We start from the raw sequence: 21,110 nt of genomic DNA, 5'->3' as shown, positions 1-21,110 counted from the left end.
GTCATTCTGTGTCATTTTGAGGCATCTGGACTGAAATGTAGCGTCCCAGAAAATGCACAAGATGGCGCCCAAGCTCCGTTGGAAATGGGCTGATTTGTTTGCTGGGAATTTGTGTCACCTAGTATCAAATAGTAGTCTTGGTGCAACACACAACGATTCACCATCACGTTATTTATGTGTTTTCCTTCTAATTTCGCCATCAACACGGTGTTTTCAGACGGAAAAAAAGTGCCCAAAATGCATTGTATGTCGCTTTCTCGGTCAGGGGCGTTCCTTCAGTGACGTCACATACGGACTCGTCACCAACTCAAAAACAACACTTCCGGAATATTCAGCGTGAGTCTTAAAAAAATATAGCTATATGTTGTGGAATCTTATTAAAATACGCTCAGTAGAAGTCATTTGAAGCCATTTTACAAAATATTGAAACAACTTGTCCGGAGGCGACGGCTGTCCTTTAAAGTTTGCTGCACACTCAAAAAATGAGTTTATGAAGTTAATAACTCAAAAAATCCAAATGCAAATGAGGAGACGGCCACTACATGCAAATCCAGGTTGCTACGACAACCCGGTGATACCTCTCCGTCATGCTCTTCCACCTCTATGTTACATCACATCATCCCCACCCGACCTCGCTCACCCCCCCCCCCTCCTCCTTATCCAAAAGACTGATCAGCAGAGCATCCCCGCACAGGGTCACGTCATGTCCGTTTGCGAGCCTCCAGCTCTTTGCTGTCCTCTCCTGCATTCCGTCTCCTTTCTCTCTCTCTCTCTCTCTTTTTTTATATTTTATTTTTAACTGATATGCATTTGAAAGCTTCCCGACGTTAGGCGCGTAGCTGCCGAGTGGGAATCCAACCCCCTCCGGCATTCAGTAACATGGACGGGATGGGACCACCTCTGGATGATCGCAAGTGAGAATTTCACTTTCTCAATAGAGGATATTTTGACAGCATTGTGCATTGATTTGCCTTTTAAACAGCATTTGTAATTTTTTTTAATCGTTATTTTCAAAAAATTTTCCTGACTTTTATGACACTTGTTTCATGTTCTTTGAACTGTGGAGTGATTTTTTTTTTTAATTTGAAGGCTTTTAATTTTTTTTTTTTTTTTTTGCAATGGGATTGGTCCTATCCGATCTGATTCACTGAAAAATTCACCTATTCGCTGTTTTTTTTCTTCTTCTTTTTTTAATGGGAAAACATTCTTGGTTATCCATTCATTTTGTGCTCAGGTGATCAGACCAATAATTGTTTAACAAGAAAATGTGAAAGAAGACCCTGGTGAGCTTTCAAATGACATTTTCTGAAAACTTACCTATTTGCTGTTGTTGTGGTTAGCATGTACCACATTTTGCGCCATTTTTGAAGAGGATCTTAACCTTGGCGATGTCATGAAAAAATGTTTGAAGATTTTGTGCAAAAGCCAAAAGCAATAAACGCTTTCCCGTTTTGGTGGATTCACCCATGTATGGATTTTTTGGGGGGAACCTCAACTTTTTTTTGTTCATCTGTTTTGTATTCGGACAATCAAGGACCTTTTTAAAGGAGGGTGTCAATTACAATTGAACCCAAGTTCTAAATCAACACATTTGTAGGGACAACATGAACCCTGTGGTTACCTTCAATGTAATCATTTTTTTGACCAAGCCAAAAAAGGAAATACAAGAAAAACCCACTATGAATAATTGAAGAGGTTGGAAGGCGACACTGCGACCAATTCTTCTTCTTTGACTGGACACTCAGTAAAATCCTCCTTTTGTGCCTCCTACTTTTTTTTTGGTGCGGTGGATCACATTCGAGAGTCTCGCAACTCCAAGTTGTTGCTTCTTGCTCACTTTTTGGGGGACATTTCTGACACTTTTGCTTCTGACAAAACAAAATGTCCAACTTGGCGGGGGACCCCTTGACGTTAATTGCATTGGTCCTACTCGTGGCAGTGCAAGGTGAGTAGCTCATGGTTTTCATTATCGTGGTAACACCACAGGTTGTAATGATGATATGGAATGTGAAATATTTATATAGCTTGCTAAAAATATCTATCTATCTATGGACTCGTCACCAACTCAAAAACAAGACTTCCGGAATATTCAGCGCGAGTCTTAAAACGTAAAATATAGCTATATGCGGTGGAATCTTTCTAAAATACGCTCAGTAGAAGTCATTTGAAGCCATTTTACAAATTATGGACACAACTTGTTCGGAGACGTCGGTTGTCCTTTAATATTTACGGGTGTTAATGTCGCTAAAATAGCATTACCAAAACATGACCAAATTTTTAAAGTTACGCGTCACAGATGATCTCATTTTAAGACCAAGGATTTAAAAGAGGCCACAAAAAGGATGTGATGCATTTGGAGTGATTATCCACTCATCCAGCTGCTGCCATTTGATTTGTTATTCTAGCCCCAGTACCAAGTAGTAATGGGAGTTACAAGGCTTTTTTCATATGCCCCCCAAAAAAAACAAATCAAACACTGCAAGTGTGTGCGTGTGTATCCCGGTACAATACATCCTAATTTATAGTGCGCTTTTTGTATTTATGTCTTCATACATTTATTTGTCTTCATTTAATTATTGATTTATTTACGTAATTATTTTCTATCTCGCGAGCTAGATACATAACTAGCTAGCGAGCTAGCTAGCTATGTATCCAGCTAGATAGCTATGTATCTAGCTATCTAGCTATGTATCTCAAGCTATGTATCTAGCTAGCTATCTGTCAAGCTATGTATCTAGCTAGCTATCTGTCAATCTATGTATCTATCTATCTATCTATCTAGGTATCTATGTATTGGATTGGATTGAATTTGCCTTGATTAGTCTCGCAGTGGAGAAATTTACATTTTACAGCAGCAAAGTTATGAAAGGAATAAAAGTAGAAAAACAAAATACAGGAGCTACTGGAAAGGCAGCCACTCTCGCGGCGCCGTCTTGAAGTCAAAAGAACAACAAAAAAAACTAAATAACAAGAAATAACAATGTATCTAACTAGCTATGCATCTAGCTAGCTAGTTTGCTAGCTATGTATCTAGTTAGGTAGCTAGCTAGCTATTTATTTATTCATTTTTATTGGAACGAAGCCCAGCCAGGTCCACCGTCCTTATTCGCTAAACCTCATTACAGAATAGAATGACAGACTGCTTATAAACCTTGATTTGGACCGATGTTCCTCAGAAAGAGCACCCTCTTCGCAAATCATTTCTAAACTCACATAGCAAATCATGGACTTAGCCCATTCTTCTTCTTCTTCTTAGAGGTTCAATTGTCTATAATTATGAAGGAAAGCCTAAAGGAGGAGAGATTAAAAAGATAAAATAAATACAAAATAATAAAAGAGGTACAGTGAATGCAAATACAGTATGTTCCACCAGCATGGATGACGTCCTACTTCTGTGTGCGTATGTGTGTACGTCCAAGGACAAAATGCGCATTATGAATGCAGCTCACACAGAAACCATCTTGGCTAGATGGATGAAGCGATCAAATTGATGGCAGACAATATGCCGGCCACCTTTGTGACCGGACTAATTAAGCCATCCGCGGCGACGGCCCATGAATCAAAAGCTTCTCCCTGGCAGCACCGTCGTCACACAGTCTCATTCATTGTCCGGACGGCAAAGTGCCGACATTGTGGCGGGAAAAGCGAGCCAAATATTCGCTGAAACGCTTCGTTGTCCTCGTGGAAAGTTTGAGGCTAGCGAAATGTCACCAAAAGTTTGGGGGTTTCCTGTTTATATGTAGCTGTGGTCCAACATGGCTTTCAGATTTATTATTCATATAATAATAATAATAATAATAATAATAATAATAATAATAATAATACATTCAATTTCTAAGTGCCTTTCAAAACTCTCAAAGACACTTTACAGTCACGGGATTTTTTTTTGTGCGGGTGAGCAGCGGAAGCCATTCGCGCCAGCGTTCACTCAACCGGGAAGTAACACAGCAGCAAAGTTATGAAAGGAAGAGGAATATTAACTTATTTTATTAGTACAGTGATACCTCGGTTTATGAAACCCTTGGCTTACAAACCTTTCGGGTTACGAACGTTAAATTTATGAAAATTCTACCTTGGCATACAAACTTTACCTTGGCATACAAACTTTTTTTCGGGATATACACGGAGCTGCCTCAATGAGTGATGTGTCGTTTGCGAAGGAGCCCGTTCTTCTAACAACAAAATGGCAGCCGACTGTTTTTGTCCTCTATTCCCCGCCCCCAGTCTTCGGTTAAAGGCACGTGATTGGTCAAGAACGCAGCAGTGAGGGGAGGTGGTTTAAACATTAAAGAGACAGGCAGACGACAGTGAGAGTTTCAACTTTGATAGTTCAAAGGCAGTGCAGACTGCAAGGTTAAAATATCCCATCAATCAAGCTCCACAAATAACCCGCACAAGCCATCTGTACACTTGATGCAATAAGCTATCAACCCAGCCAAACAGAACACTATTGATGAGGAACTAGATACAATTATCACAAAGAAAGCACCTACAAGGGATCATTCCTCAAATATTTTATCCTGACAAACGAATGGAGAAAATAGACTGATAGTCACAAGATATGGAAATTACTAAATAAAAAAAAAAAAGCACAAAAGGAATTGTGAAACGAATAACTCGATTAATTATTTCAAAAAAATAATACATTTGCGGGTGATTCAGTCTTTTTTTGTGGTTTGAGGTCACACCGGATTTAATTCAAAGGATTAGTGAGCCAGCACACGGAAAATTCTGGAATATCTGTTGCGTAACTCCGACTCGTCAGGTCACCGATTACGCAACGTTGACATTTTTGATGCGGTGCGCACAAAGCATCCGCGTTGGTCACCGTCTTTGCTGTGACGTTTTATCGCATCAACATAAAAAAAAGTGTTTTTGACATTGAGCTGCCCGTGGCGTGGACACTTGATCGCTATTGTTTGTTTATGTTGAACGAATGAAAGTTAAATGTAACTAAAATGTGAGTCGGGGGGGAAAAAGGTGACGAGAACACGGGGGTGGGGGGTCCCGGTTAAAAGCGCTTACAAATGAAATGTATTATTATAAAAGCGGGTGTGCACATTTTTTTCAGAGATGATAAAATGGCGACGATACATTTTTGTAATTTGACATGTTTTAGATCACATTCATTGTTATTTTAGGAATATTATTAATTACAATACCACAACACATTTATTATACATAAAATACGGTAAATTTTGTGTAGTTTTAAGCATTATTTAGTGTAAAATTATTTTTTATGGAGACCTGGGAACGGATTATTCTCATTTTAATGGTTTCCTGTGGGAAATTAATGTTTGGAACACTATTTGAGTTACCTTCGGTTTGAGTGACCGCTGGCGTGTGTGGCTGCCGCTGCTCACCCGCAGAAAAACTGATCCTGTGACTGTAAAGTGACCTTGAGAGTTTTGAAAGGCGGTTAGAAATGAAATGTATTATTAAAAGCAGCTGTCATTTTTTTTTATAGCGATATAACGAGTACAGTACTTTTTACAGTACAGTACGATTAGTAGTAGTAGTAGTAGTAGTAGTAGGAGTATAAGTAGTAGTAGTCCTATTAGTAGTACTATTATTATTATTATTATTATTAGTAGTAGTAGTAGTAGTCGTAGAAGTATTAGTAGTACTAGTACTAGTAGGAGGAGGAGGAAGAGTATTATGATGATGATGATTATTATTATCATGATTATGATGATGATTATGATTATTATTTGCCCTGTGACTGAGCTCAAAGGGTGGCGATTGCCAAACAAGAGCGCTTGAGTGACAGTTCCAACTGAAACGCCTCCAACCAAATCCCCTTTGAGCACATAATCATTCATTTTGTCACATGACAGGAAATGGTCTTACATGTCCTTTTCTCCAGTGCGCGTGTGCGGAGGCGCGTGCGTGGAGGTGGACTCGGACACGGAGGCGGTGGCCAACCGAGGATTCAAACTGGGCTGCATCTCGTGCAAGAGGAGGGGAGAGGTCATGGCCACGGCTAGCGTCACCTGGCTCTTCAAGGCTGTCGGCGAGGACGACTTCTCACACGTCAGTCACACGTGCAAATAGAAACGGATTGATTAAAAACAATTATAATAGTAGTAATAATAATAATAATAATGATAATAGAAATACAGAAATAGATAAATGAGGTTTTTATGTTGTTTTGTTTAAAATAATTGCACAACAGCTTTTATTTGTCAACTTGTTTTAAATCTATATACTTAAATAATTACATCTAAAATAAAATCTTAAAAATATGCATATATGAATAAATAATACATACGAATACATTATACGTACTTCTGAATAAATTAGATTAAATGTGTATGTTTTCAATATACAATTAATAAAAATATGCGTATATGTGGATATTAATAAAAATATACTGTATCTACATTACTTGCCGAATCGTTTTAAAGCTATATATTTAAATATGTAAATCTAAAATAAAATCTTAAAAATATGTATATGTATCTATTGATCTATATATACACATCTATATATATATATATATATATATATATATATATATATATATATATTGGTTGCCAGCCAATATATATATATATTTATATATATATATATACCTCTGCACTGTGAAGCCGGTGTGCTATATATATATATATATAAATGCACATTTTAATTTTAAAAATATATTTTAATCACAATCAGAAAATCTTTATTCGTCCTACAATGTGGAATGTATGTATTATGTACACACACACACACACACACACACACACACACACACACACACACACACACACACACACACACACACATACATATATATATATATATATATATATATATATATATATATATATATATATATATATATATATATATATCAGTGACGTGCGGTGAGGTTCATGGCTGGTGAGGCACTGACGTCATCAATGACGTCACCGCTCATAAAGTCTCGTTATATCTACTTAGTATTTGAACGGTAAATTTAGCGATTTTGAAATCCTAAAACGGTGAAGTTAAAAGGACAAGAACTTTAAAGTACAAATCACTAAATACATCTAACTGTTTAATTTTTTTTTTCATTTGATATTTCCATGACAGCTTTCCATGATGACAGGTGAGGCACTGCCTCACCTGCCTCCACTGACTGCACGTCACTTATATATATATATATATATATATATATATACATACACCAATAAAACAAAAATGTAAAACGATGCCCTTTTCTCATTCTTTTTATTAAATTGAATTTACTCATGACGCATAGCATTCATATCTTTCTATCAGTTAAAAACAATACATTGAAAATCCTGAAACGATGCTAATCCTCCACATTATTCTAAACCAATTGTACGCTTTGCAATTCATGGTAGCTGTACATCTACGAGGATCAACGCGGCAGGATCACGGACGAACGCTTCGAGTCGCGCGTGCAGTGGCGCGGCAGCAGACGAACGCTGGACATCCAGGACGGCTCCATTTACATCACCAATATCACCTTCAACGACACGGGGAGCTACAAGTGCGTCTTCAGCCGCCTACTCAACTACGACGACTACACCTTCCACACCTTCACCAGCAAGCTCATCCATTTACACGTGGTGCCCAGAAGTATGCGACCTTTGACCTTTTTTTTTTATTTTTATGGGTGGGCGAATCAGAACTCACACGTGCTGTTCCTCCTGGTGACAGTGACGAGGGGGGTAGCGTCCATCCTGTCCGAGGTGATGATGTACGTGGCCATCATCGGATTGCAAGTGTGGCTTCTGGTGGAGATGATCTACTGTTACAGGAAGATCTCTGCGGCCGGCGAGGAGGCCTTGAGCGAGGGCGCGTGAGTCGACATATAGTTTGACATTTGAGGAACAAATTCTCTCACCTCGTTTGACTTTTTTTTCTCTCTTTTCTTCTGCTCCTCATCGTTGTCGGCGTCGATTCAGAGCTGAGTACTTAGCCGTAGCGTCTGAAAATAAAGACAACTGCGCAGGTGTGCAAGTGGCAGAGTAACACACGCGGTAGGTTCTAATGCACAATACCGCCGAAAATTATTCAGAGTTTACCATTTGTATCGCCATAATGCACGTAAGCCAAAAACTATTTGGTAAAAAAGTACAAATGTGCATTGACTGATTGTTGTTTTGTGTTTTTTGTGACCTCAGTATGGGAAAGTGCTGGCGCAGAGTCTGATTCTCGCCGCCTTCAACGTAACAACAAGCCAATACGGGGGTGTGACGGTCCCGTTTGGACACTTTAATGCAAAAGAGCGACAAGAAAAAAAAAAACGATGATGTCAGTGTGTGTGTGCTTGTTTTTCTGCTCCACTGCATCTTTGAACAGAAAAAATAAACGGGTTGTTCTTTTTTAAAATATGATGCAAGCAAAAGAAAATACTAAGACAGCGATACCTTGGCTTACAAACTTAATTAGTTCCCAGACAGTGTAAGGCAAAAAGTGTGTATCCCAAAAATTAATTTCCCATATGAAACCATTAAAATGAGAATAATCCGTTCCCAGGTCCCCATAAAACATCATTTTCTACTTTCTAATTTTCTAAGCCTTAAAACTACACAAAATATACCTTATTTTATGTACGTCTGTGTAAGCTCTCAGTCGTATAGGAGTGGTCCATCGATGAGAAGGTTTCTTCAGCCGTCATCTGTACAAATTTGAAGGTTTCGGACGTTTCGCCTCCTATCCAAGAGGCTTCGTCAGCGACATTCATTGCGGCAGCTCCGTGTGTATCCCAAAAAATAAACCAAGGGGTTCGTAAACCCAGGAATCACTGTACTAATAGTAAAAAATTGCACTTTACAGGCACAGGATAAGATTTTTAAAAAACTTTTTGACTATCAAATAAAGAAATGACATTTAGAGTAAAGAAAAATACAAGTAAAATTAATATATTCTGGATCACAGCAGGGACAAAAATAAATAAATACCAATAAAAATATAATAAATAAATAAATAAATAAAAACAAAAAAATATTAGTAGTGCCGAATTTAGAATAAAATCTAATTGTGGATTTTTTTTTTACTATGACAGTATTACAGTTACAGTAAAATCATGTATGCACTATTTTGATTTCTCAGTGTGAAAGGCTCTAAACCAAAATATTTTCATATATTTTTTGGAGACACCGATTTACACTCAATATTATTATTACTTTTTACTAATCTGATTTATTTCTAAATGTCATTTAAAGATTCACTTCTCACTGCATTTGCTGAAAATCAATAAACCAAAGCAGTATTTCCTGATATTATTTTTTGTTTGTTTGTTTATTGTTCCACAAAAGTATTTCCAGTGTCAGTGTGGAAACAAAATGTTCAACATACCTGTCTACGTATACATTTTTTTTATCATTTCAAATAATGTACGGCGAACTACAACTTTTATACAGGAAAAAAATAAATACAAATTGTGACCCGATCTTACAAAGACCATTTTGGCTCAAATCCTGTTTGTCTCAACTGTTGGTAACCAACAACAATCCTGCCGCCAATTGCTAATATTGTCACGGAAAATCAGCAAAAGTAATCCTCAATCGTGTATTTTTTTTTTTTTTTAATCGCTGTGTACGGTCGGATTTATAATAATAATACATTTCATTTGTAAGCGCCTTTCAAAACTATCAAGGTGACTTTACAGTCACAGGATCAGTTTTTCTGGAGGTGAGCAGTGGCAGCCACATGCGCAAGCGTTTACTCAACCCAGAATAAGTCAAATAAATAAATGAAAAGCTAGCTAGCGAGCTATTTTATAGCTAACAGATAGCCAGCCAACTAGCTAATAGCCAGCTAGCTAATAGATAGCCAGCCAGCTGGATATATAGCTAACAGATAGCCAGCTAGCTAATAGCTAGCTAAGAGCATACTAGAATAATAATACATTTCATTTATAAGCGCCTTTCAAAACTTTCAAGGTCATTTTACAGTCACAGGATCAGTTTTTCTGTGGGTGAGCAGCGGCAGCCACACGCGCCAGCGTTCACTCAACCTGGAATAACTGAAATAGATAGAAAGCTAACTAGCTAGCTAACAGATAGCTAATAGCTAGCTAGACAGCCAATTAGATAGCTAATAGCTATCTATCCAGCAAACCAGTTAGATAATAGATAGCTAGCGAGATAGCCAGCGAGGCAGCTAAATAGCTAATAGATAGCAAATACAGTGATAGGTAGGTAGCCAGCCAGATAGCCAGCTAGATAGCCAGATACACTGTAGATAGATAGCTGAATAAAAAGAAGTAAAGAGAGGAAACATTTCACACACACCCCATGGTTACTTCAGAGCAATGACCACAGTGGGTGGTGGGGGAAAAAATAGGGATAGCGCTTTAACAACAGCTGAAGCTGTAACAAAACATGGTCATATACAGGAAATAAAGCAGTCACAAAGATAGTAGAAAGCACCAGGGAGTAAAACGAAGATCAATCATGCTTTACTGATCTAAAACAGTTTGAGTTTCTATTCATTTTCTTCAAGCATTTTATTGCATGAATTTGAAAAAGTCATTTTGATTATATTGTGCACATGTGCAGTAAGCTCCCTGCATTTTCGCTTTTTTAAACTCATTTTAAATAATGTACGGCGTACTATAACTTTTATACGGGAATTGTAATCATTTACAAGGCAGTTTTTAGCCAAGGTTGACAGCTGTGGTTTAAAAGCCTTGTTGCTTCCAAGTTTTTGTATTTTAATCACAGCCAGTAGAGGGCAGCAAAGTCCTTCTATGAGCTGCCGGTAGGATAACACGAGCGAAGAAAAAAATGAACGAACGGCCATGTAAAAAACGCTTTGTTGTGTTGTGAGGCTGAAAGGTGAACCGACACAATTTTTCTGTTTCCTAACTGACATCAGAAAAACGTTTCATAGCATCTAAAATACCCAAAACACGCAGGCTGATATTTGTAGACAATGAAAAACACCAATAAAAATGAGTTAGAATGTCCCAAAACTACTTCAAAATGACCTCAGAAAGTTTCAGTTTTAGAAGGTCCCGCCCCCTTGTTCGTGACGTCACGCCATGACGTCTTGCCTTGCTCGAGAATCAAAACAATGGCTTCAGTTTCGGAAAAGATGCTTTCTTGTTACTCATCCAGTTAGGAATATGATTCAAATAGTTCTGAAGAGGAAAGCATACATGTTTGCGATCGATTAAATAATTTATTCCGTGTCATTTAGAGGCAACATTTGGGGGAATGTAGCACCAAAAAGAGGCAGAAGATGGCGACAAAGCTCCGTGGAAACCGGCTGATTTTTTTTTCCTTAGAATTTTTGTCAGCGAATATCAAATAGATGCTCGGTGCAACACACAACGATTCAACGAGTTTAGCTTCTAATTTCGCCATCAACACAAAGTTTTCAGACCAAAAAAAGTGCCCAAAATGCATTGTGTGTCGCTTTCTCGGTCAGGGGCGTTCCTTCATGACGTGACGTGAGGACTCGTCACCAACTCAAAAACAAGACTTTTTGAATATTCAGCGCGCGTCTTAAAATGTAAAATATAGCTATCTGCTGTGGCGTCTTTGTAAAATATGCTCAGTAGAAGTCATTTGAAGGGATTTTACAAATTATGGACACATAATAATAATAATCCATTTCATTTCTCAGCGCCTTTCAAGCGTCTTTTTTGTCAGGAGGCGTCGGTTGTCCTTTAAAGTCAACCAGGATTTTTTTATAAATGGAGTAAAAACACACACAAAAGAAGAGTCATAGCTTGTTGCATTTTTTTCCTCTTCTTTTCAATTTGTCTCCGTGTGCACAATCACATCATTTTCACAGTACATTCTCATCTTTGCACCCCTCCCTAAATAAATACACCCCTTTTTGTCGTGGTGCGCAGCCGGCCGTGCACAGCAGGGCCTTTAACAAACTAAATGGGAGGGAAAGGCTACGGAATGGAGAGGGGGGGGGGGGGTAAATGGAGTGGGTAGGTGGTGATTGGTCAATAAAAGGAGTTGGGGGTCATGATCAGAGGGGGATAGAATGATAAAAAGAAAACAAAAAAAAAGTGACAGGTGATAGAAATGTATTACAAATGAGATTCCCTTTTGTCCCGTCAAGGAATTCCGGTTGGTCCTTGATGATTGGCAAGCGAATGAGGTGTCGGAGAAACATTGGCCAAAAAAAAAAAAAAACAAAAAACAAAAAAAAAATACTACGAAAACATCAGAAATGTAACATGGACTCTTCGTGGACACACGCACGCACACACATCATAATTCTTATTATTAACAATATATCCTACTATGAAACATTCAAGATCACTACAGTCATTATTGGCCTACCTACCAACAGCCAATCAGAGGGCGTGGACTTGAGCAATAAATACTGTAACGGTCCCAAGTTGTTGTCTTCATGTCCCTTTTTTGTTTTGATATTTATTTAAACATCAAATCCCAAGATTTACGCCAACTTGGGGAAAAAAAACCCAAAAAGTGGCGTGGGAAGAAAATTCAGTGAAGCGGCTTTTTTTTTATTTTTTAAGAGAGCCCACCCGTGGGCCCTCTGTCCCGACTTTTATTGCTGAGTCATCGTGGGAGTATATGGAGTTTCAAGTCAAACTGGTGTGAAGGAGGGGCTTGTGGGTAATGTAGTTCCCTGGTTGTTGTTTTTTGTAAATGGAACCGGTGCACCATCCATGTTGTTTAGTGGAATACAAATGTGGGGGAGGGTGGACAGTACCGTACAGGATGCGCTCATGGATCCATCTCACCCGGTTGGTCCTGGTTGACCCCGGGGACGGCGATGCCTTGGTGGAGTTTTTCGAGTGACTGTTTCATCTAGGGAAATGGCGATGAGCTATGATTAACTCACAAATTAGTGGAATTGATCCGTCGACGAAGACAGCGACACACACCTGGTCGAGGAGAGCAACGGACGACTGCAGAATCTGCTGCCACTTGCTGAGCTGCGCCTGGTGGAATTGTCTCTGCAAGTGTAAAACCTGAGCCCATTCTCCTGCTGTCTGAGGAAGAGGACTGACGGTGGAAAAAGAAACTGTTTTAGCAAAGTCCATTTTTTGAATACATCACGTTTTAGATGCGGATTGAGCTTCCCGCCATTTTGTCCAGCTCAGAGAGCAACCGCTTTTCTCAGCACTGAGAACTATTATTTTTTTTTAATCGCTGTCAAAGGACCATATGTAGCGTTGTGGCTGCGTTGCCACACACACCGCCACGCCTCTTTGAGACTTTTTTCATTCGCCGAATCACCTAAATCTGAGCGTGTGTGTTGGGTGACCTCTTTTGGCTTCTTCGATAGCAGGGAGAGCGATTTTTCAAAAGGGCGTATGCGTGATATCCAATGCGTATTTGGGTCAGCAGAACGATACAGAACTAAAAATCGATAATATGAAATATAAAATGATAAAAATGACACAAAACGTTATAAGATTTATAATTTAACTGTAAGCAGTTTGGTAAATCATAGTTTCCAATAGAAAACGTTGCATAAAAACAACAGATTGACATCATATACTATCCTGTAATGTAAACGTCACATCGGCCATTTTGAATGGATCTCGACTTACGATCGTTTTGTCGGAAAAAGGAACCTGGTCGTAACTCGGATGTTACCTGTATTCATTATTATAACTGCATGAAAATGTTGTGACCCCAAGACTCCCTTTCATTTGCTTCAGTTCTAATGGCTACATGACATTTTTAGTCAGTATATGGCATTCCTAATCGAGTGGACAATGAAAATTGGGCTCGGTTTCAAAGCGGTTCCACTTTAAATCATATTAACATTCACCTGTCTGTCACGGAGTACGAATGCCACGTCTCCAATGTATGGGCAGCCCTCTCCAGTGAGTACAATTTGTAGAACAGCAGCATGTTGAGCGCCACCAACACCACCAGACTGGAAAGAAAAACACACGTTGGATAAAGAGTATTTGATAATACATTTCGCGGGGGAAATATTTAAAAGCCATCGCTTCCCAAAAAACACAGCGACAACATCTGAGGTCCCAAAGGGTTTGCGATTGCCTACACAGGCCACAAGATGGCGACAAAGCGTTTTAGGCCAATGAGGCTCCTCCTCAGCAACGATGGCAAAGTCTGAATCGTGTTTTCGACTGTTAATTATAAACAGATACATTTTATTTGATTATATATTACTTCTGGTATTTTATTTTAATAAATATGGGTTGTTATGGTGGCTATTTTTCTACCCGAGAAGCAATAAACCAGGTTCACGAAAACCGTGCTTGCGATAAGCGTGACTTAAGGTGCATTCAATAAACGCCCATAAAGTACGACATTTCAAAACTACATTAAAAAAAAGTAATAATGATACATTTCATTTATAAGCGTCTTTCAAAACTCTCAAGGATACTTTACAGTCACAGAATAAGTTTTTTTTTCTGTGGGTGAGCAGTCACCAAATACACCAAACAGCGATGGCACGTTTTTAATCACATTTCAAAGCGTACAAAAATTATAACGGCTGCATATAAACTGAAGGTAAAGTTGATTTGATCACCAAATGTAATGTAAAATTGGTTATGAAAAAAAAAAAACCAAAATTCGTCAATAGGTGGATACATTTGTGAATGCTGAAATGTGAAAATGTTGAATTACTAAGTTTCAAATTATATACAAATACAAAAAAATGTGAAAAACAAAAACAGGACAAAATAGTATGTTATGTACAGTGATACCTTGGCTTATGAACTTAATTGGTTCCTGGACAGTGTGTAAGGCGAACAGTGTGTATCCCAAAAATTAATTTCCAATAGGAAACCATTAAAATGAGAATAATCCGTTCCCAGGTCGCCATAAAACATAATGTTCTACTTTCTAATTTTCTAAGCCTTAAAACGACACAAAGTATACATTATTTTAGGTATAATAAATGTGCTATTGTAATATAATTAAAGGAAAAAAAAACTATAGTGTATAATAAAGTTATTTTATTTACCTTTGTGATGGTTGTTGATGGCTTGATGGAATGCAGTGGCTGGTTTCATCAGCATTAAACACTTGATGAGGAACGTAACCTTCTTCTTTCACCATGTTGAGGAATGATCCCTTGTAGGTGCTTTCTCTGCGATAATTTTACCTAGTTCCTCATCAATTGGGTTTCTGTTTAGCTGGGTTGATAAGTTTTTGCATCAAGTGTACAGATGGCTTGTGCGGTTTATTTGTGGAGCCTGATTGATAGGATATTCTACCCTTGCAGTCTACACTCTGCCTTTGAACTATCAAAGTTGAAAGGAGTCCAAATTTCACTGTTTTCTTTGCATTTTATCACAATTTCACTTTTGTTTTTTTGTTTCAAGCTCTGTCGTTTCCCTTTTGTTTGTGTGTGTTTTCTCACTCTCTATTGTCGTCTGCCTGTCTCTTTAATGTTTAACCCCCCCCCCCCACTTCTGCGTTCTTGACCAATCACGTAGCTTTAACCGAAGACTGGGGGCGGGGAATAGAGGACAAAAACAAGTCGACTGCCATTTTGTTGTTTGCGGAACGGCCTCACTCTCTGTCTATCTAATTAATGTTTGCAGCTCTGTGCTTCTGCAACCCCCCCCCCCCTCTCCCCCCACTGCTGCGTTCTTGACCAATCACGTGGCTTTAACCGAAGACTGGGGGCGGGCAATAGAGGACCAAAACAAGTCGACTGCCATTTACTTGTTAGAACGGGCTCGGTCGCGAACGACATCACTCATTGTGGCGCTCCGTGTGTATCCCGAAAAATAGTTTGTATGCCAAGGTTAAATTTTCAATAATTTAACGTTCGTAAACCGAAAAGTTTGTAAGCCATGGGTTTGGTAAACCGAGGTTTCACTGTAAATGATTTCCATTGCCTACCATTGAGGAAACTAGTTTTTTTAAAATCTTGTGCTCTGGCGTGCTTGGCGGGAACAGATTTTTTGTGTGTGTGCGTATGATAAGCGACAATGACAAGCACGTGAAAGAGGCTCACAAACATTTTACAAGTGGGACTTAATTACAGGAAACATCAATATATTTGCGCTTGAATGGACTATGAGCCCAATCAGCTCAAGTCAGATGTTTCCTGTTTAAAAAAAAATGTGGCTATGCAGTTGCAGAGGAAATAAAAGGCTTTGATAGCATACCTGATACAGATCCTTCACACCGGTACAATGTGGTGCACAAGGAGACACAAAGAGAAAAGATGCCGAAAAAAGGCACCGTGAAGGTGTTAGCATGCAAAAGAGACAAAAACTTTCTCTGTATTATTTATGAGTATTATTCTATTTAACTGTTTCAAACAAAGCTGTTTTGGGTAATGTTGTATACTCATTAGTTTGTGTTAAATATTTCTTATTCGGTGAAATAAAAGTTAAACATTACAGAAATTCATTACTTTTATTTTCCATTCACTTCAGCTAGGAGGGGCGTCAAAGTGAAAGTTAACTCATTCACTGCCATTCCGGAATGTATTCGGTAATTGAAAAGTTTGACGTGGAGCGCCATTCCTGAATATGTTCGGATTTAGTTTTTTTCTTGCAAGTGCCGATGAAGCGCTGGTCAGACCTCTGGCATTGTTTTTTTTCCTTTCCACGAGGGGGCAGCATTTGCCTTTTGTCCACATTAGCTCTTTGTTACAGCTTCAGCTGTTGTTAAAGCGCGATATAAATCAAGATGCATTGCATTGTATTTTTTACAGCCGCCCCCATTTCAAGCTCAGATAACTCCAGACTCATAACTTAGGAATTAACTCTTTTTTTTCTGATGAAAAGAAGAGATTCTAAGGTTTCTTACGCTGCATTGAATGCTTATGTAGTCCTAAAACTCTATATTCTGTAGGGTCCTGTGATTTTAGTGAAAATGACAAAAACCCTGGCACTGAAGTGGACACATTTTTGCTAAATCATCTGGCAGTGTCATGAGTTAAAAAAAAATCCATGGCAAAAATTTCGATGCACCGAATGAGTATAAACGCGGCCTTCCCATTATTATTTTTTTTTTTGAGAAATATGAATTAAGATGAAAAATCCACCCGCTTTTTTCAATCCATCTCAAACGGCGACCATTTTGTGACTTGCCAGTGACTGAAAATAACCTCATAGTTGCTCAGGGCTCCAGTGATGACCAAATTACATGGTTTTGTAGATTTGGTCATGTGACATCTGTTACTTAATTCGTCGTTTGAGCACTTGGATGGAATCAAACGATTGTGTTGCTACTTACATGAAGCTGACGATGAGGAGGATTGTGGAGACGCTGTTTTGTGCCGCACCTCCACTGCGCTCTCTCAACTTCATATACTGAGGACCTACATAAAACAAACACAAAAAATAAACAATTAAATGAATAAATAAATACATTAAAAAAATATATGATATATGAATATATGAGTAGATGAATAAACAAATAAATAAATACATAAAATTAACAAATGTATGAATAGATGAATAAATGAATAAATCAAGAAATAAAAACAAATAAATGGATGGATAGATTATGGATAGAGCAAGATAGCGAGATAACGAGATAGCTAGCTAGATAGCTAGCGAGCTAGCTGGACAGACAGCTAGCGAGATAGCTGGATAGACAGATACCTAGAGAGATAGCAAGACAGCTAGCTAGAGAGCTAGCAAGATAGATAGCTTGATAGTTAGCTAGCAAGATAGATACCTCGATAGCTCGAAAATTATGTTTTATGGGGACCTGGGAACGGCTTATTCTCATTTTTAATGGTTTCATATGGGAAATAAATGTTTGGCAGATGAACTTTTCGCCTTACACACACTTTCTGGGAACCAATTAAGTTCGTAAGCCGAGGTGAATTCTCATGGTGGTACACTAACCGGCGTCCCTGCGCTCTCGCTCCTCACCGACACCTCTTTCCCCTCGTTCGGTGGAGGCCCCGCCGTCTCGATCGCCCTGACGCCTTGAGCAGGTGCGTTTGCGTCGCCGGAGGGACGGTGGCGTTTTGGCAGTCTCTGCGGAACTGTTGGCAGCCCTGCCCGTCACCACGGTTACCTCAGATTGAAGCAGCGTCTCCAGCTTGCACACCTCGCTCTCTGTTGGGGTTGCGGGGGGCAATGTTGTGTTTGGGTGGCAAGTGGTGGTATACATGGGGCCGTTTTAACTCCGAGAAGATGACTGACCCATGTGGCGGTAGTATTCCTCGATACCGCTCCACGTGTTCTTCTCAATCAAAGCTTTGACCAGACTCCACGGTTGCTTCCGGTAGCAGATGTCGGATGAAACTCTGGAGGAAGAGAAAGGACGTTTGCATGAGCCCTTTATGATAGGTTATTTATGAATTGCTCAGATATGTAAGAAAATTGTGACTTTTATCACAATATGTCAAAATCACCTGAGGCGGCTCTTATTCTTATTGATAGAGGTGAGGCAGTATCGATGCACCGTATAGAAGTAGTCTTGATACGGGATCCCCGACGTGATCACCTCTGAGTCCACCACGTAGCACTCACCCTGAGCGCTGTTCTTGTGCAAAGTCTAAAACAGGGTGAAAAAAAATCGTGTTGAGCATTTCTTCATGGTCACCATGGCAACAGTATAATCCCTATGACGAGCCAGTACCACGGTTGTAATTCAGAGTAAAATTACCGTTCCTTTCCTGAAGGTCAAAGGTCACACATGGAAAATGATATTCTAGTTCTTACCTGCGTCTCGACCACGGGGGCAGTCTTGGGCCCGAGGGGATTGTTGAGAGCGATGGTGTAGCTAAGCACGCGGCTGGTGGTCCCGCCGCCGCCGTCCCGCCGCCACTCGCCTACGCTCAAGTCTGCAAGTTGACGGAAAGTAAATGGAATTACACAAAGGAATATATAAAATAAATAAAGCATAATAGAAAGATTTTGAATGCAAAACAGGAGGGCTTCCAGATGAGTATGGAATGAGGGGGGTGGGGGGGTCGGTTCAGTCTCTACAAAGGAAGCCCCCTCATCTCTAATTAGTGTGACAAAATGTTCCTCAGCAGCGGGGATGATGCCCCCCCCACCCCCACCCTCGGCCAAATTCACTCATGCTGTCCTCATTTGAAAGGAATGAAAGAACGCTTAACAAGTGACAATGGAGTGAGTCATGGAGCCACCGAATCTCATCAAAATATGACTTGATTCTTGACAAATTCTTCTCCATCCTCCAAAAAGCAGAGCTTTTATTGTAAATCAGAATCAGAAAACCTTTATTCATCCTACAACGGGGAAATTTGCAGTCCACAGCAGCAATTTGAAAGGGGATTGGGGGGGGGGGGTGAAAGCATAGAAAACAAGATATTCCAAGCATAGCAAAATAACTTAAAAATTCTCAATAATTATGTAAAATGACCACTACTATCATAACATAAAAAATATTTAAAAAGAAAACAATTTTGGTTTTCTCTCAATAAAATGATCACCCTCCCAAAAAAAAAAAACGAATTCATTAATAATAAAAAAATGGTTTCTTTTCTCCCAATAAAATGATCACATATACACACACACCCATAAAATAATTAATTAGTTATTAAAAACCTTTTTGGCTTCTTTTCTCTTGATAAAATGACCGCGCAAAAAAATAATTAATTATTAAAAACATTTTTGGGGTTCTTTTCTTTCAATAAAATGTTCGCACATATACACCTAAAACAAAAACGAATTAAGTAATTATTAAAAACATTTTTTGGGTTATTTTCTCTCAATGATATGATAACACGCATGACGCACGCACGCACACACACACACACACAAACTAATTAATTAATAAATTTCGGTTCTTTTCTCTCAATAAAATGATCACATATGCACACACAAAAAAACAATTAATTGATTAAAACATTTTTGGGTTCTTTTCTCTCAAAAAAATTATCACATAAAAAAAATAATAATAAACAATTTATTTGAAAAAATGGGTTCTTTTCTCTCAATAAAGTGATTACATATACACACACCCAAAAAACTAATTAATTAATTCGTTATTAAAATAATGTTGAGGTTATTTTCTCTGAATAAAATGACCACGCAGCTCAGAAAACTAATTAATTATTAAAAACATTTTTGGGTGTTCTTTTCTCTCAATAAAAGGATCAAACACGCACACACACAAAAACTAATTAAATGAATTAATTATTAAAAACATTTTTGGGGTTCTTTTCTTTCAATAAAATGATTGCACATACACAACTGAAACACGAAATTAATATTTTTTTTTAAATGTTCTTTTCTCCCAATAAAATGATCACACACAAAACAATTATTAAAATATTTTTGGGTTATTTTCTACCAATAAAATGATCACACACACACACAATTAATTAATTAGTTTGTGTGTGTGTGTGTGTGTGTGCGTGCGTGTATGAGAGAGATCGTTTCATGGGGAGCATTGAGAACCAAAATGTGTTTTTAAGAACTGTTTTAATTAATTAATAAATAAATTACCTCATTCACTGCCACACGTGCAAAAATGTGTCCACTCCAGTGCCAAGGTTTTTGTCATTTTCACTCAAATCGCAGGACCCACAGAATATTGAGTTTTAGGACTACATAAAAATTCAATGCAGCGTAAGAAACCTGACACTGTCTTCTTTCATCAGAAAAAAAGAGTTAATTCCTAAATTATATGGGTCTGAGTTATCTGAGCTTGAAATGGGGGCGGAAAAGGCAGTGCAATACATATTGATTTATATAGCGCTTCAACAACAGCTGAAGCTGGAACAAAGCACTAACATGGGGAAAAAAGGCAAATGCCACCCCCTTGTGGAAGGGAAAAAAACGCTTTGGCCAGCGCTCTATCGCCACCCAAGCAACAAAAAAAAAATGGCGCTCTACGTCATATTATCAATTCCGGAAAATACATTTGTGAATGGCAGGGAATGTGTTAATTGGTTAATTTAAAAATGGGAAGATCCTCCAAAATGTAGAAATGACTTATTTTGTTTTGCAATTAAAACTGTTTCATGAATTTCTCTGTACCGCTCCAACAAATAAATATGTATTTTAGAAAAAGACTGTGAAAATAACAGCTGCACGTGTGGTTTTATTTGTGTGCGCGCGTGTGAGTGTATATGTACCAGTGAAATGTCGCTGGGAGAAAAGGTGCTGGATGAAATGTGTGTCGGCAGAGAAGAGCAGGTCGTGCAGCTTGTCCACGCTCATTCGTACGGCGGCGTTGACGTGCAGTCGCCCGTTGAGGTCGCCGCAGAACGATTCCACCTCACCTGAAGGT

General features: G+C 38.7%; 2 protein-coding genes across 7 annotated transcripts in view; one reads left to right on the top strand and one right to left on the bottom strand.

The window, feature by feature from the left end:
• Positions 1–692: 692 nt before the first annotated feature.
• LOC148896934 (sodium channel regulatory subunit beta-1-like) lies at positions 693–11,524 on the top strand. Its single transcript, XM_088997731.1, has 6 exons — positions 693–1,945; positions 5,867–6,033; positions 7,335–7,572; positions 7,654–7,795; positions 7,902–7,976; positions 8,121–11,524. The coding sequence occupies exons 1-5, from the start codon at positions 1,882–1,884 to the stop codon at positions 7,966–7,968; spliced, it is 678 nt and encodes a 225-aa protein (XP_088853857.1). The 5' UTR covers positions 693–1,881; the 3' UTR covers positions 7,969–7,976; positions 8,121–11,524.
• An 819-nt stretch (positions 11,525–12,343) lies between these two features.
• gramd1a (GRAM domain containing 1A) overlaps positions 12,344–21,110 on the bottom strand; it is a 40,540-nt gene continuing 31,773 nt past the window's right edge. For all 6 annotated transcript variants that reach the window (XM_088997725.1, XM_088997724.1, XM_088997729.1 and 3 more), the window contains 9 exons: positions 20,956–21,102; positions 18,569–18,690; positions 18,259–18,401; positions 18,047–18,150; positions 17,744–17,959; positions 17,124–17,208; positions 13,720–13,827; positions 12,824–12,944; positions 12,344–12,746 (listed from right to left, as the gene is read on the bottom strand). In XM_088997725.1, coding sequence (XP_088853851.1) covers positions 12,663–12,746; positions 12,824–12,944; positions 13,720–13,827; positions 17,124–17,208; positions 17,744–17,959; positions 18,047–18,150; positions 18,259–18,401; positions 18,569–18,690; positions 20,956–21,102 — 1,130 coding nt within the window. In that variant the 3' untranslated portion in view covers positions 12,344–12,662. The remainder of the gene's footprint in view (positions 12,747–12,823; positions 12,945–13,719; positions 13,828–17,123; positions 17,209–17,743; positions 17,960–18,046; positions 18,151–18,258; positions 18,402–18,568; positions 18,691–20,955; positions 21,103–21,110) is intronic.

This window comes from Hippocampus bargibanti, linkage group LG06, assembly GCF_051943395.1.
Source record: "Hippocampus bargibanti isolate YZ-2025 linkage group LG06, ASM5194339v1, whole genome shotgun sequence".
Lineage (NCBI taxonomy): Eukaryota > Metazoa > Chordata > Actinopteri > Syngnathiformes > Syngnathidae > Hippocampus > Hippocampus bargibanti.
Note: the sequence above shows the minus strand (reverse complement) of the source record. Positions and strands in the feature narration are given on the sequence as shown.

Coding starts and splice junctions, on each gene's coding strand:
- LOC148896934 (XM_088997731.1), top strand. CDS start 1,882: ATGTCCAACTTGGCGGGGGACCCCTTGACGTTAATTGCATTGGTCCTA. Junction 6,034..7,334: donor GCGAGGACGACTTCTCACAC/GTCAGTCACACG, acceptor AATTCATGGTAG/CTGTACATCTACGAGGATCA. Junction 7,796..7,901: donor GAGGCCTTGAGCGAGGGCGC/GTGAGTCGACAT, acceptor GCGTCGATTCAG/AGCTGAGTACTTAGCCGTAG.